At 39.9% G+C, this 15,965-nt stretch overlaps 1 protein-coding gene across 12 annotated transcripts in view; it reads left to right on the forward strand.

Annotated features, from left to right (window-relative positions):
* adgrb3 (adhesion G protein-coupled receptor B3) overlaps window positions 1-15,965 on the forward strand; it is a 463,324-nt gene that overhangs the window by 214,252 nt on the left and 233,107 nt on the right. For 9 of the 12 annotated variants that reach the window (XM_034184737.1, XM_034184736.1, XM_034184743.1 and 6 more), the window contains exons 3-4: window positions 12,378-12,488; window positions 14,892-15,053. The exons of 2 other annotated variants lie outside the window; for them this stretch is intronic. In XM_034184737.1, the coding sequence (XP_034040628.1) occupies window positions 12,378-12,488; window positions 14,892-15,053 (273 nt within the window). The remainder of the gene's footprint in view (window positions 1-12,377; window positions 12,489-14,891; window positions 15,054-15,965) is intronic. One more of the 12 variants, XM_034184745.1, reaches the window with a different exon arrangement.

Below are 15,965 nucleotides of genomic sequence, written 5' to 3' on the forward strand. Positions count from 1 at the left end.
GTATGGTCGAACCCCAACTTGTATATTGATTTTCCAAGTCTAGTCACAAAGAGCTGCCTGTTTTTTCTCAGGCAAACCGTTTGTGAATGCTAAATAGGCCAAAATTCCCATTGGTGCAGGTGCTTATCCCTGGATTCTGCAGTGTGAAGCAGGTGATTGTTTATGATTCCCCTGGACAGGATGCCAAAATGATGCAAATTACTTCAGTAGCAAAGAGTGGTAAACATTTCCAACTGGGCGGACTGGAACAATGCAGATCACATGTCTTGTCCATGGACACAGACAGGTAGTGTGACTGGGACTCCAACCCAGGTCTACATTTTGATACCCCCAACTCCTTATTCCCTAGGTCTGAGATTGGTATAGTTGCCTGTTTTATGAGTTTCGTGGAACTTACTGAACAAATTATTTAATAACAATAATAATCATAATAATAATAAGAAATTTTATTTATAACGCACTTTACATTTACAAAAAAATATTAAAGTGCTACAGCATAAAAATGAACAGAAACACATTAAAATTACACATTAAAAACCTTCCTAAATAAAAACGTTTTAAGCTGCTTTTTAAAGACTCCACAGACCGTGGCGCTCTCAGGTGTTGGGGCAGGGCGTTCCAAAGTCGTGGGGCAGCTGCATGAAAAGATCTGTCCCCCATGGTGCGGAGCTTGATCCGAGGTTGGCAGAGCCGATTTGAGTCAGTGGACCGGAGGCGTCGGGTGGTGGTGTGTGGAGTGAGGAGCTCTGTCAGGTAGTCCGGGGTGTGGCCATGGAGGCACTGGGAAGTCAGCAGGTAGCTCTTGTAATCAGTCCTCTGCTGGAGCGGGAGCCAATGGAGGGATTGAAGTATGGGAGTGATGTAGTCATATTTGTTACTCCTCATTGGGACGCGGGCAGTACAGTTCTGGATGTGCTGGAGCTTCTGCATGCTCCTGCCTGAGATCCCGACGAAGAGGGCATTACAATAATCTAGCCTGGAGGAGATAAAGGCATGGACCAGCCTTTCAGCATCACTGAAGGAGAGGGAGGGGCGGAGCTTAGAAATGTTTCTAAGGTGGAAAAAATTAGATTTAACAGAGGTGGTGGATATGAGGATCAAAGGAGAGGGTGGGGTCAAACCTGACCCCAAGGGTTGTTACAGAGGAGAAGAAGGGGATGGAGTGGCCTGAAAATGAGAGAGCTGTAATGGAGGGAGAGTGGAGCTGATGTGGTGTGCCAACAAGGATGGCTTTTGTTTTGGTGCTGTTTAGCTGTAGGAAATTTCCTGTCATCCACGCCTTTATCTCTTCCAGGCAGGCTCTAAGTGTAGACAGAGCGGTTGTCAGGGATGCGGGGTCGGTTCGCAGGTAGAGCTGTGTATCATCGGCATAGTAGGTGAAGGAAATTCCATGCTTGCCAATGATGTGACCCAGGGGGAGCATATAGATGGTAAATAAGGTGGAGCCAAGAACGGACCCTTGCAGAACCCCACAGGTGACAGTGTTTGGCCTCGACCTTGCGTCCCCCAGGGCCACATACTCAGTCCTACTCGCGACGAAGGACTGGAACCACTGAAAGACAGCTCCAGTTAGACCAACTGAATGCTGTAATCAGTGGTGGTCATTAAGATGTGTGTAATATTGAAATGTTACAAACAGTCACTAAATCAGTAAATACTACTTTGACATGTGGTTGCATTAGCAGTACCTTGCTAACTAGTTTTTCTCGTGTGTTACCAGGTCTTGGCAGACAAATAAGCAACTGCGTCTTTATAAATAAGCCCAAAATAAGCCCAGTATTATTACTGCCTTTTATGGCCTTTAACATTGCATGTTGAGCATCTTCATCAGATGGAAAAGTGTTGCTAAAGTGCCATCATTTACCATTATTTGGAGATGTAATGAGGCTTCATTTTTCACAGCACATGGTTTTACACATGAAGACTAGGAAACAATATTCCAAAATGCATGTGTTGTTGCTTTGAAATGTTCTGTAACAGAGTTTCAAGTTTGCCATCCCTAATTTTCAGTGCCAAGGAAATGTTCTGGCATCATCCCCAGCAACACATTTTATCCATTCTTTTACTCCTGTTTTACTTCCCCATTCTGCTGTATGTTTCATCCCATATTTGCCTTAATTGTCATATTTCGCCCAGTGGTTACTACGAGCAGACTGGGACCTAACAAGTTATATGAATGTGAGCACCGTAGATTGAATTCACTGATGAGTGCACATGTGATGTGCGCTGATAAAAAATTGGAAATTGATTTTAAAATAATAGATACACCTACATCAATACACAGAGCTCTGAATCGATGTAGATGTATTATGAACCAGTCGATGGATCAATATTTATTTGTAAGCTCGCTGGGGTACGTGGCGCTGCCCGGGTTAACCTGTTTTAGACATAAGCCAAATGCCAGTCATTTTAATTAAAACAATTGCCCAACATTTGTTTTTGTAATGCTGATCTCTTATAAATATAATAGTTAATGGGCTAAAGTTTGTAGATATGTGACCGGATGACATATCTTTGTGGCCATTGCAAGGGAGGGGCTCGAATGCCAGACTGTTCATACTTGACACCGAGGCTCTACCACGTCAGCAAAAGGGGAACCCCCCCCCCCCCCCCCCCCCCCCCGGCCAAGCCAGGAGGAACATCTTTTCAATCTGGATGTCACCTTGTTACAAATTGATTGAATTAATCCTGTTTTGCTGCTGCTGCTGTGTCCTCAAACTCTCGCACAAGTTCAAAGGTGCGATGCCCTTGCAAGACTGTTCACGAGAACATTTAACTTTGTGAGATAAAAAATAAAAAACATCAGTATGTCTTATAGTGATGCAAGGCACAATGAATGGGGGTCAAAATGTTTTCATGCTATCCAATCTGTTCAGAACAGAAAACGCACGCTGCGCTATTTATTCTGTGCTAACGACAGCTGGCTTCTTTTTCTGGGCTTCCTTCTATGCTGCGTTTTCTGCTTCTGTATGTGGTGCTGCCCCTTGTGGTGAACAAAAGATGAGGAAAGGCAGCAGCAGCACAGTGGAAAACCTGTAGAAGGTCGCTGGTTTTCATGAAATATGTATTTGAAGGCAAGCAATGTCACTTTTGTGTTATGGGTAAGACGCGGATTGAGGAGCGGTCCAGTATCTGACTGAACCCAGCATGAAATAATCAGAAGCAGTTCCAAAAAGAAAACACATTTATTTTTCTCCCTTTGTGCTATACATGAAATACTAAATAATTAGAGTTCTGGTGAGGTGAAAAGGCGGCGCGCTCTCTCAGCGTCTCAACAGTCGGAGTCCGAACGTTCAGGACTCAGGAGTTCCGCCAACACCCCCCCCCCCCCAGGTGACTTTCCCAGACTGTACTCTGCGAAGGAGGAACAGAGATGAGATTATTCAACACTTATTACTACGAAATATTGTTTAGAGGCAAACTTATCAGCTACACGTTTAGGTCTGGTTTCAAAACTTAATTCAAGGAGGCTGCTGCTCACAGCTAGTGGAGGATCATTAATCCGCATGCCACTGCCGTGAGGAGCACGCCAAACAATTTCCACCAATAATTACTTATAGCTGCGTATAAACGCCAATTTACATTCACGGATAAACTTTTCAGAATATTCACCTTTGTCGTGTGTTGACAACGTTTGTCTCTCACCCTCGTCCTCCTTCACAGGCGCGATGTCAGACTCTGAAACGGCCCTCAGCGTCCCCACACGGTCATCACAAGGTCGTGTTCTCCGGCAATCTTATCCAACTCACTGCTGGTTTAAATGTAGTTCTTCATCACTACATTGGTACCAGCTGGAAGTCCTCAGATCTGCACGTGAACATCACAGGTGTCGTGGATTGTCCTGATAGAGAGCCGCACGAGAATGCAACAGGTGCAGCCAATCATCGTAACAGAGGAGAGAGACTCTTCTGCAGCACATTTTCCTCAGAGAACAGCCCCAAATCACCTGGGAAGGAAAATAAACACAAAACAACCCAACCTTGTCCAGCCAAACCCCCCCCAACACACAACATTTTGGCTTATTCTATTTTATCGAGGAACGTTAATGTCAAAGATTGAATAAAGAAGTCTATCAAATTACATCATATCTCACCAAATGGATATGTATCATATTATTATATCAGGGTTAGATGCACACCCGAATATCTACTTTAGTTCAGTATATATGAGAATGGGGATGTTGTGCTTGTTCTTAGTCATAACCTGCTTGATACTTTTTTAAAATATGTATTTTATAGTGATCCATCTGCCATTAGTTGGAATTCTAATATGATTTTTTTCCCCAATGAGGGGGAGGAGGAAGAGGGCGTGCATGCGTGCGTACATGCGTGTATGTTTTGGGAGGTGAATTACACTAATTACTAATGTGAGGCTGGGAACAAGAAATGTCAATCAGCGTATTGGGGAAAATAGCGACCAAACTTGCAAAAAGAAATAAACAACAAAATGGTGTTGGAGGAGGGAGTGGGATATAACATTTTGCAGAAGAGGATTGTTTTCTCTCTCACACACACACACACAGGTGGGAGGAGATGAGGACCTTCACTAACCCACATATGCACTGTCAAATATTTGATTTTATTCACGGAAAACTACACAAGAGATCCACTAATGCACTCAGAAATACAGTTGGAGAGGCTGCACAATAAAAAAGTAAGTTCATTCGGCTTCTCCCTTTTTCACTCGGGGTTGCCACAGCGGCTCTGAAATGGATCTGCATGTTGATTTGGCTCAAGTTTTACACTTTTTCTTGATGCAACACAACATTACATGAATGGAATGGACACAGGTGGTCTGGAACTGGGAAAAAACAAGGGGGAAAAAAGTGCAAAAGGGTTGCAGTAAGAAAACGAAAATCATTGTGATGCCCATTTGCTACCCTCCACCTAGTTGCTGTATTTTAGCTGTGGATTGGAAATCCATCTGCTGTTTGATATGGCGACCACGTCCATAGGTGGTTAAGCTGGCTGGATATCAATCCATCCCCAAAGTGATATGTAGAATCAAGCAGAATGTGCACTCTGCTTGCCTGTACATATCCTCACTAGTCACCTGCAACAGTGTATTATTAATATGACAGTGTATTATGGCCACTGTAGGCAAAGAGAACAAAAATGGAACACATGGAGGTAGAAAAATTCATATTTTCTGAGAGAGAGCAATCCCTCCCTCATTCTCCCTCTCCATCTGTGCCTCACTCTATTTCTCTATCTTTCTGTCTGTCACAGATAGGCAACATGTGTGTATAAAATGTGCATTGAAAGTGAACTGAAAACAACTACTAAATTAAATACAAGTAGGAAAAAAAATAGAGTAGCATTAAAAATTTAAAAAACAGCTTTGATAGCCACTGTCTGCTGTTCAGTCTGATCCTTTCATATGCATCTCCTTCCTGGATACCATGTCACCGTATGCCTGGTGTACTCCACTTTAACTGGAAGGACATTTGCCACTTTGATTGGTTATTATCTTGTTCAGACTACAAAACACCTACAAATAATGAACCAACCCTTTCTGGCCTTGTACCGGTATTTCACACTGCTGAAATAGCAAACTGCATTGGGAAATGGGTTCTGCATCGAGCCCTGAGAGCAGCCTTTTTCAGACAATGGTCTGTGAACCACTGGTGACCTCTAGTGGCCCTTGAGTATATTGGTAAAATGTCACATTTTAAACAAAAGCAATTGGAGATTTCTGACATCCGCAAAGGGTTGACGAGGACTCAGAATAAAAGATATGTGATTCAAATCGTGACCTTGTCTTTACCTGGATCCAGATTCCACAACACAATGCAATAATTGCATACTGATCCAGAATGGTCCGACTGAACAAGATGTTGCAATCTGATATTTAATTCACAAGATGAAACAAAACAGTGTCTTCCTGATCTTGGTTTTACATCGTGATTTCATATCCATGAAGTAGTTTTGACATAATCCTTAAAAGTCTACAAAGTGAAATCCTGATCCAGAATCCAGATCCAGACCACCTCCAACATTTAATGGAGTCGTCTATGGCCCACCACCAATGTGTGGTGAAAATTTGGTGAAAATCCATTAAGTAATTTTGATGTAATTCTCAAAATCCAACAAAGTGAAGCATAACAATTGAAATCCTGATCCAGAATCCAGATCCGAATCACCTCCAAAAGATTTCCATGGTTTAATAACTATCTGTGGTGCAAATTTGGTGAGAATCCTTGAAGTAAGTTTTTGTATGTAATCCTTCAAAGCCTATATAACAGTGGCGTTCAAAGTGTTCCAGAAAGGGACAAGAGGGTGCAGGTTTTCTTTGCAGATACTGACTCCAGCAGGTGATTTCACTGATTAACATCACTTTGAGCAGATGGGATGAGTTCATCAGTGAAATCATCAATCAGTCTGCATCCTCTTGGCCCTTTCTGGAATACTTTGGACACGACTGCTATATAAAGTGAAATCTTGATCCAGAATCCAGTTCTAGATCACCTCCAAAATTTAATGGGCTCTTCCATGGTCTAATATCTATCTGTGGTGAAAATCCTTCTAACAGATAGACAGACAAATAAATAAACAGATAATTTCATTACACCCTTGGTGGATGTAATTAATATCCTGTTAAAAGTTAAACCTGTTTCTCAAACTATTTAATAATGAGTACAACATCTAATAGATAGTAAATACTGTTGTAATATACTGTTAGAGTGGTAAGCAGACCTACTATTCACATGTGTGAGCAGAACTTCCTGGAAGCCCTACTGCTCACACACGTGAATAGGGCTTCCTGGAAGTGTGATCCATTTATTCCAAGGGCTAAAGTGCAATCCTTTCATGGTTCAAATAAAAATAAGTAAAAATCATGGTCAAACTTAATCTTGATAATGGCCTGTGTGTGTGTGTGTGTGTGTGTGTGTGTGTGTGTGTGTGTGTGTGTGTGTGTGTGTGTGTGTGTGTGTGTGTGTGTGTGTGTGTGTGTGTGTGTGTGTGTGTGTGTGTTTAAAAAGATGAAGGGACAGCAGACCATATAGTTCTCAACACATTCAATTTTCAACAGGTTTGAACTCAGGGAACTGAGCTGTTTTGGAGCTTTGGTGCAAGTGTTCACATGCTGATGTCTGTTATTGTTTTTGGGTTTATTTATTATTTAGGCTTTTTATTCATTTGTTGCCAGCATGGTGGATTAGTGGTTAGCACTGTTGCCTCACAGCCTGAAGGTCTTGGGTTTGATTCCCACCTGGGACCTTTCTGTGTGGTGTGTGCATATTTGTGTGGATTCTCTTTGTTTAGTTCACACTTTCAAAAAAATCAAAACATTGTTTTTTTTATGTTTGGTTTTGTTTTATTTTTTTGATGCCAAGGCATGGTTTAGAATTCCAGACCCAAAAAGCACAATAAACAGAGAAATTAAAGAAAAATTTAGAATCCTAATCCCTATATGAATCTACAGCACACATTCTGTGGCTTACATCTCGTGGACTTGTTGCAGAGGTGGGAGTAAGTCACCATCAAGTGACTCTCAAGTCATGAATCAGCTAGTCCCAAGTCATAATGTACCACCATGTTTTGACAGCTGACTTGAGACTTCACTTGGGACTTGCAGATTGATGACTTGAGGATGACTTGACAGTGACTGACTCCCACGTCTGACTTGTTGGTGGCATCAGACTGTGTTACATTCCTTCCAATGTACAATAGCTCCAAGAATAAATAAATAACAATTTGAACAGTGGCTGCTGCCAAGCTGCAGATGTTCCAACACTGCAGTGTGTGTTCACCACATGCTCCTCTTCATAGTTTCAGACCAACATCTCTGACTGCACAAAGCAGCTCATTTCAGTCTATCTCTTTGAGGTGACATTGATCAGCTACAGTGCATGTAGAAATTTGAACGAGTAGACGTTCTGACATTTGAATGTATTGTAGAAACCAAAACAATGGTTTGATTAAAAGCCCATGTCCTCTAGTAATCAGGTCAGATCTGGGATCTTGGATTGCTGCTGCACAAAAGAGCATCCACTGCACCACATAACCACTTTGGGTCCTGGATGGCACCCACCAAGGTCCATCCCCACCTCCCAAAAATAGCCATCTATCTACCACAGCCAGGTGAAATGTGGGTGGCCCCTTGGCCTTCTCCAGCTGCTGGGGTCCTCAACACTGAGGTACATGTGTGCTGAATTATGCCCAGAAAAACGCACCATATGGCCGAAATGCCATAGCTAATGCCCCCCCCCCAACCCCGTCTCCTGCTGTAAGTCTGTTTGTTTCTTTTCTTTGTTCTAACATTTGCCTTGCCATGCCCATGTGATGGCATTTGAGGCTTTCTGCCACTTCCATTCGCAAGGCAATAATTCCATCCAATGGTTGTTGAGTGTAATCACACATAAAACCCCATAGACTCATCTAGCCTAAACATTTGATTGACCTTTACTCTGTCTGCATGAAAACAGATTATTTTAAGATGTTATTTAAAATTTCAACTCTTGCAAGTGTACACATCCACTGCATTGTGATGGAACTGAATACGTATCCATAGCTAATTTCTAATTATCTTGTCATGTTGGCTAAGGTTGATGTAATCGATCCTTGACCATAAAAATGTTGCTGCATAATTCTATGCTCCTGGGTTTCAAGTATCGATAAAGTTTTGTGTAGCATTTTTTGTTAAATTCAGAACAAGCTTCTAAGAGTCCAAGACAGCTGGACAAAGCTGCGTGTAAGGGCTCAGTGACACTACGAAAAACAATGGTTTAAATTTGTGTGACTGTGTGCAATCACCAAAGGTGCACATCCCATGTCCATAAGACAGAGTCTGACGGCGAGTCACCTACAATGAGCAGATGAGTCAATGGGGCCAAGTTGACAATTACACGCAATCTGCATGAAATACTACAGAAAATGACAGACAAATAGGGGAACTGTGCAAATCTGTTGCTGTTTGTTGCAAATATCTTGCCATCTTTACGCAGCCACTAAGATATTTATTCTGGCCAATTCTGTATTTCGATGCCAGTCATCTTGCAGCTGTAGAGGTGACAGACCCACATCATGTCACATCATGGCTCTTCAGGAGGAGGAGACTACATATGTGTCAGATGACCCAAGTAAAAAATAACTAAATAACAATTTTCAAAAATCCTGATTAATATGTCACAGGTGAATTGCAATAAATTGTGAGGTAAATGATTTCATTCTTATTTTCCCATTATTTTTTGTACTGCATGCATGATCATGCGGCTTCCATATCCATTTAATCATTACAATCACATTGCACCACATGAATTATTACCCTCTCACTGTGCCCATGGTCTTGCTTATCAATACTGTGTCAGGCACTGTGCAAATTTTCATGTGTCCACATGTGGGCTCAACAGTAAGAGGCAGTCAGAATAACAGATGTCTAGCCAAAGGTACACATCTATATTCATGTCTACATTCAATGCTCTGTGCGTGCGTGCTGGTGGGCAGGCAGGCAGCTGCGTGCTTTTAAGGTTGGCAGGATTTCTTTTTTTTTTTTTTTTTACCATTTTCAATATGATGGACAGATATCCATCTGTCCATTGTATTATCACCATAGATAATCACCCACTGAGACTTAGAATTAGTGTAATTATGTGAAGGTGGAGGCACATTTGCATTACCCCAATCTGTCTAAGAGTGACTCCACAGTCTGAGTCAGACTGCAAACCTTTGGGGATCAGGGCACCTCCCACCAGGTGACCTGTGCAATTGTGTTGTGATCAAACACGGTTGCACGGAGGTTGAGGGTGTTGCACGTTCAGCCACTGCACGACCAACTGGTTGACACAACTACTTACAATCAGTCGCCAGTAGCGACACATTTCACTGCAGTCACCAGGTGACCATCATTTCCTCTCATGAAGGTTTCCATCCTTTATTACTCTCAAGTGACTGGGACCCTATGTCAACACATGAATTTTTTTCTTGGTATTTTTACATTATATTTGCATGCATATATTTAGAGTCACTTTTAAATGAAGCTGATAACATCAGAAGATGTAATCCCACTTTATTTCAGGTAATTTTGGAAAAATAAATTCCTTCATTGTTGCTCTCTTGGTCCTAAGGTGGGCCTCTATAATACAGAGTTGTTCATCATGCCATCAAGTCATAATAACAATAATAATCTATACTGTAATATATACTGCCTGCACAGATCTGATAGTCGGACTCTGTGGAGACTTTTAAGGCCAGACTGAAGACACACTTTTTTCCCTGTTTTATCATTAGTATTTTATACAATTGTGTGTCTTCTTTTATTCTTTTTATTTATTTTGTTCCTTTTACTTATTTATGTTTAAATTTTTTTATTGTGTTTTTAATCTTAATTCATTTTATTCTGCCTTTTAAATGATGTTTGTGAAGCGCCTTGAAGTCATCATTTGGCGCCATATAAATTAATAAATTTGATTAGATTTCTGTAAGAAATGCCACAAATGTATTTGGCTTCATTTAATGATTTTATTTATTTATTTAATTATTGCTTCATTCATTCATTCATTCATTCATTACCTGATCACAGCTTTTTTCATTATCGCATTAGTAAGAAGATGCTGCGGGGTAGAACATCAAACACTCTAAAGAGATCACATACCAAAGTAGCTGCAGTCATTAGCCTCACAGGACCAAACGCTAGATCAACTGTGTGCTGTTTGTTCAGTCGTCACTGCACCTATTCTTTGTCCTGCACGATCATGACGCTGTACTTCTGCTTAATTTGAACAAAACAGATGCAGACTGGATCGGATTAGACTGAAAGGCCTTTGAACACGTCCTGAAGCTTGTCTGTTGGCACAGTTTCAATCATCACCTGTAGGACATCACATTTTGCCCTGTTTCTATTATATTCCCTAAATATACAAATTTTTAACGCACACGCATAGAGTTTTCCTCACCCTACACTTGTAAGGAAGGTACACTAACATTGTCACCTTTGCCCCCCCCACCAATCTAAGCATACAACATGGTTTGGTTAATGGTGATGGTCCGATGAGTGAATTCATTTTTGTTTTTTGTCCTTTCTTTTCTCAGTTAAATGTGTTACTGCAAGTTCAGTTATTCAGATATAACTTTTAACTGGAACACAGGCATATGAGATGATGGATTTCCTCATCGCAGCATGTGTAATTACCACAGAAACCTGTGGGGCAAAACGAGTGGTGTCAAACTAGCAGCCCGAGAGCTGGATGCAGTACAACAGCCCATGGCAAATAAGACCCATGTGATAATCTTACTTCTTGTGTGTATGTTTACTCAGTGGAAGGATGAGGTGATTACTGGTTATTGCTGCAAAAGCTAATTAGTAGAAATCAAGACGGTAGAAGTTAGGTTTTGTCAGCCATTGTCTTGACCTATCATATCCTGTACTGTTTGAAAAAAATGCCAATCCTCATTGCTACATTCGCTATATTATTAATCATATTCATTCATTAGGTGGAAGGGTTTATGACACCGCCAGCTTTGTGCTTTTCAAAAAAATGTTGGCATAATATGCTGATTGTTTCTACTTATAGTTGAATTAAATACTGTGTATTTGTTCAAGTGGCCCTTTTTGAAGGTTAGAAGCTGGCCTTTGGTTTATTTGACACTGCAATGACCGTTCTACACTATTTTAGGCATATTCTGTTTAATCACTCTCCTTTATCGATATCTGCCGTATTAACATAAATGATTCGCACCACCTACATTGTCACGTGTAAAGTCACCTCATTCGGATCACGCTGGCAAAACTAAATTACAATCAAATTTGCACACATACCATATAAATGTTGCCAGATATGTTTGCTAGATGCGATTTCGATGCTCACTGTCACTTTGTCCCTTTGTGGGTAGCAAAGAGGACATGCATACATGAATACAGCTCAGAATACATTTGTGTAATTCTTTTTGACTTGGTCAACCAAAAAATAAATAAATAAATAAATGCATTTTGAGTAAACTGTGGATCAATAGCATGTTATGTCCATGCCCCCACCCCCACCACCCCTCCCCTTCCCTCCCCTCCTCTGTGGCTTTCTGATGGCTTACACATTTTATTTTTAACTTTCATTTTCTTTTGTTTTCCGTTTCTGGGGGTAAAGGAGGGTGGGACGGATGGAGTTGGTCTGAGTCTTAAAAATCTGATGTGAGTTTATTTGCATGTTTGCTCTGTTGTCTACGCTGTGCATTCAAGCTCGATTAATACTTCCAACTCACCCTTATAAAACCGTTGCATTGTTCTCTGCCCTAGAGTAAAGGACAAATTAAATACAAACGTGTGTGGTCTTTGTTTCTAGGCATGTACTGCAGTTGCTTCGAGCATCCTGAAAACCAGTATGTAATAAGGTTTTGATCATGTTTAAGCCTAGCTTTCATATGAACCTCTATTTTGTCCCATAGAATATGGAATGATCGGAGAGCATACAGTAAAAAGTCAGCGGCCAAGATCAGTTCATGACTCAAAGGCCCTGCAGGAGCAAGCTGAATCTGCTAAATTTATGGCACAAACTGGTAATACAATAGTTATGTTTCCTTACTTTATTTTCTTAACTAAACTTAATTTCATCATGCATGCTCTCTTTTCTATACTGCACCTTTTTAAGTGTAAATGTTTTGCATTCTGATTTTTTTTCCCTACTCATTCTCTATTGCTTCATATGAATGAGGACAACAAATTCCTCATTTCTCTGACTATTTACTTTCAATATACGACATAATTGGATTTTGTGGGTATGTTTATTTTATTGTCACCTGTTCCATTGGCAAGTGGATGACTCACATAGCCACACAGCATTAATTTAAAATTTAAGCCCTGGCAAAAGTAATTATTTCCTTAAAGGCATAAAACTTAAATGTCATATAATTTTTAAAAAGACACCCACCCTGTTACCCAACACATAATTGGTAAAACTGAGACAACTTGCCCTTAAAATAAAGCTATGAGGCTTAATCAAGAATAAAATCCAATTAACTTAAACATATATTTTTTACTAATATACCGCCTTAAAGTTCATGATATAAAGTAGAACACAAAATTTGCATTTCTATGTTATTATTTTGTTATTTTGTTCCTTTATTGTTATTTTCTAGCGGGTGGGTTTAGCTGTAGATCCTGTGTGAGATATATTTATTTATTAATGTGTGCTCATTTCATTTTTGAGAGGGAAATGCTGTCATTTGTTTTTACATGTTTTGGTTACATTTAAATTGTTGTTGTTGGTGTTGTTGTTTTAACTCCTTTCGTTACCATTTTGATTTGCAACATATTCAACATATACTAACATATTCTCATTAACACCTCCACTTTTTCCACTAGCTGTAAGCATGTTGTTTCCCCCAAGGAGTTGCATCGCTGTCGTTATTGTGTTTTTCATTCTCACACAATTTAATCTCCCTGTGCTGCCTCATTTAATCAATTGATCCACCTTTCAGTCAATTTTTTTCTGCAAATTTGAGGACAGGGTTTAAATCTCTGTTTGGCTAAATCAATGTGTAAAAATTTGTTAAATTCAATGTAACTCATTAATTACATTTTGTAACAATAATAATAATAATAACTCTGATGATAACAATTGCTTCCAGTGAAAAAAAATGTATTCAGAGCTGCAATTGAAAGTATTCTTCATATCAAATTATTTCTGCAAGAAGTTTACATTGCAATACATTTTTGGTTTTGTTTTGTTGAATTTGAACATCATGGCTTGTAAAGTTTGCCTCACCTCACTGCCTATTTTATAGCTTTATTTAGTGTTTCAAGACATTTAGTTATTTCACTCAATTGAACCACTTTTTTTAAAAAACATGACTTTTAAGTCATTAAAAATACTTGTTTAATACTAATTTAATGTCCCCCGTCCTTTTTTTTTTTTTTTTTTTTTTTTTTTTTTGTCTGAAACTAATTTGTAGCCAAATGATACTGTCATTATTTCTTGACAATTTGTACACAGGGATAGTTAAACTAATTTAAAATCATCTGCCAACACGATTGAAACAAAAGCCATTTTCATTCTGTGGCATAAAGCAGCCATGCATGACATCTGGCTACCAAAAAGGTAAATTACTCTCCAAAGAGAAACCTGTTCATTGCTCTTTTTTGTGGCATACAATCAGCAAACCTTCTCCCCCTATTTTCCTCCACTCTGGCAGTTAAGAGGTTAAGCTGCATTTGAAAATTGTTTGAAGCCACTGTCTAAAACAGTATTTTTTTCTTCCACCCCTACTCCCACCCCCCACCGTTGTCAAGGAAACTAGAGAGTTTGCTGCAGTGCACGGGCATCCATATCTCAGACCTCTTTCTAAACTAACACCCATTAAAATTCCATTTTATTTTCTTCAGATCTTGTCTTTCTTGCATGTTGCCATGTTTTTCTGAAATTTTATTTATTTATGGTCATTTTTGTCACTTTGTTTAAACATATTATTGGGTTTCATTGAAATGCATGCATTTTTTTTTTTTTTTTTTTTTTTTTGAAGCAATGAACCAGTGAAATGTAGCAATTATGTTTTCACTATCACACTCTACGCCAGGCCTCCTCTGTGATCTTTGAGTACATACGCTATAAAATTTTCATTATAGGGTTCATTAATTTACACATTGCTCTTATTAGAAGTAGTTATGTAACTGCTCTATGATTACAGCCACCAATCACTGCATTTTGTTGCATGCAAACCATCATTACTCAGTGTTAAATTGTCAATTTAGTATTTATCAAAGATCACATAAAGAAAGATTAGTGTTTAAAAAAATTGCTTTTTTAAAAAACAAACACACTGCAGGCCCCCCACATCACTCCTACTTAGCTCATGTTGGCGCCACCCCTTTTACTCAACCCCGCCCATCTGCCCCTCCCTTCACTAGTCCTGGCCCAAGACCGTATTGTTGCATTTAACTAGTGTCACCCTTCTCCCACACAGGTGAATCAGGTGCAGAGGAGTGGTCCCAGTGGAGCTCATGCTCTGTAACTTGCGGTCAAGGGTCGCAGGTGCGAACAAGAACATGTGTCTCACCATACGGAACACACTGCAGCGGCCCTTTAAGAGAATCAAGGGTTTGCAATAACACTGCCCCTTGTCCAGGTAGTGTTAGCCGCAGATTCTTGAATATTAATGTCTTTCCTAAATGTTTTTAATGTGTCTATTTGATACTGTATTACAGTAATTATTATTATTAATCTGATGCTTTCTTCCTTTAATGTTATGTCATGAATGTGCGCCTTTTCTGTTTTCCATTTGATATGACTTTAAGGCAATTCATCAGCATTTCAGCAGTTTAATGACATGTGGTTCTGCATGAAGCTTGAGCAGCGGTACATACTGATAATGTCATCAGCTTCCTTTCCTTGAAGGTCAGCTGTGGATTTTCAAATAGCTCGGCAGCGTTTCTTCAAACACGCCGCGAGGCATTTCTTCTTCAGCCCATGATGGCAGATGAGTCACTGGTAGTCGGATATCAGCAGCGGTTGCTTGTCTGACTGGGGAATGTAGTGTGCTAATATTTGTCTGGTTGCATCCGGTGTGACACGGTGTCGTTCCAAACAAGTCACCATTACCCATTCTACGGAAATGTGCACCTTCAGTAATTGCAAATGTAATTCTGGTCATCAACTCTCACTGTTCCGAGGAAGTCACAGTTTAAGTATGATGCATGGTGCTTCAAAGTTTAGATGCAGCACATTCAGGATTGAATAATACAGAAGGGTTGTTGTCCTGCTGCACCTGCACACTGAGGGCTGAGTCATTTGAAAAGAAAACTTTCCAAAAGATCAATGTCAGTTTGACTTTGAATCTGTAGCTCAGACAGTATTAAAACTCTGAATCCTCAAGGGGAACAAAAAAGCTACACAGCCCAGTTCCAGGTATATAATTTAATTTGCATGAAGTATAATTATTAATTTATCAGCAGAATGTACAGTACAGCCCATGTGAATTAATTTACTTCCCTTGATTTATCTAAAGACTTGCAGACATTAGGCATTTACTTATGGCTAA

The sequence above is a fragment of the Thalassophryne amazonica genome, chromosome 13 (assembly GCF_902500255.1).
Source record: "Thalassophryne amazonica chromosome 13, fThaAma1.1, whole genome shotgun sequence".
NCBI classification, from domain to species: Eukaryota; Metazoa; Chordata; class Actinopteri; order Batrachoidiformes; family Batrachoididae; genus Thalassophryne; species Thalassophryne amazonica.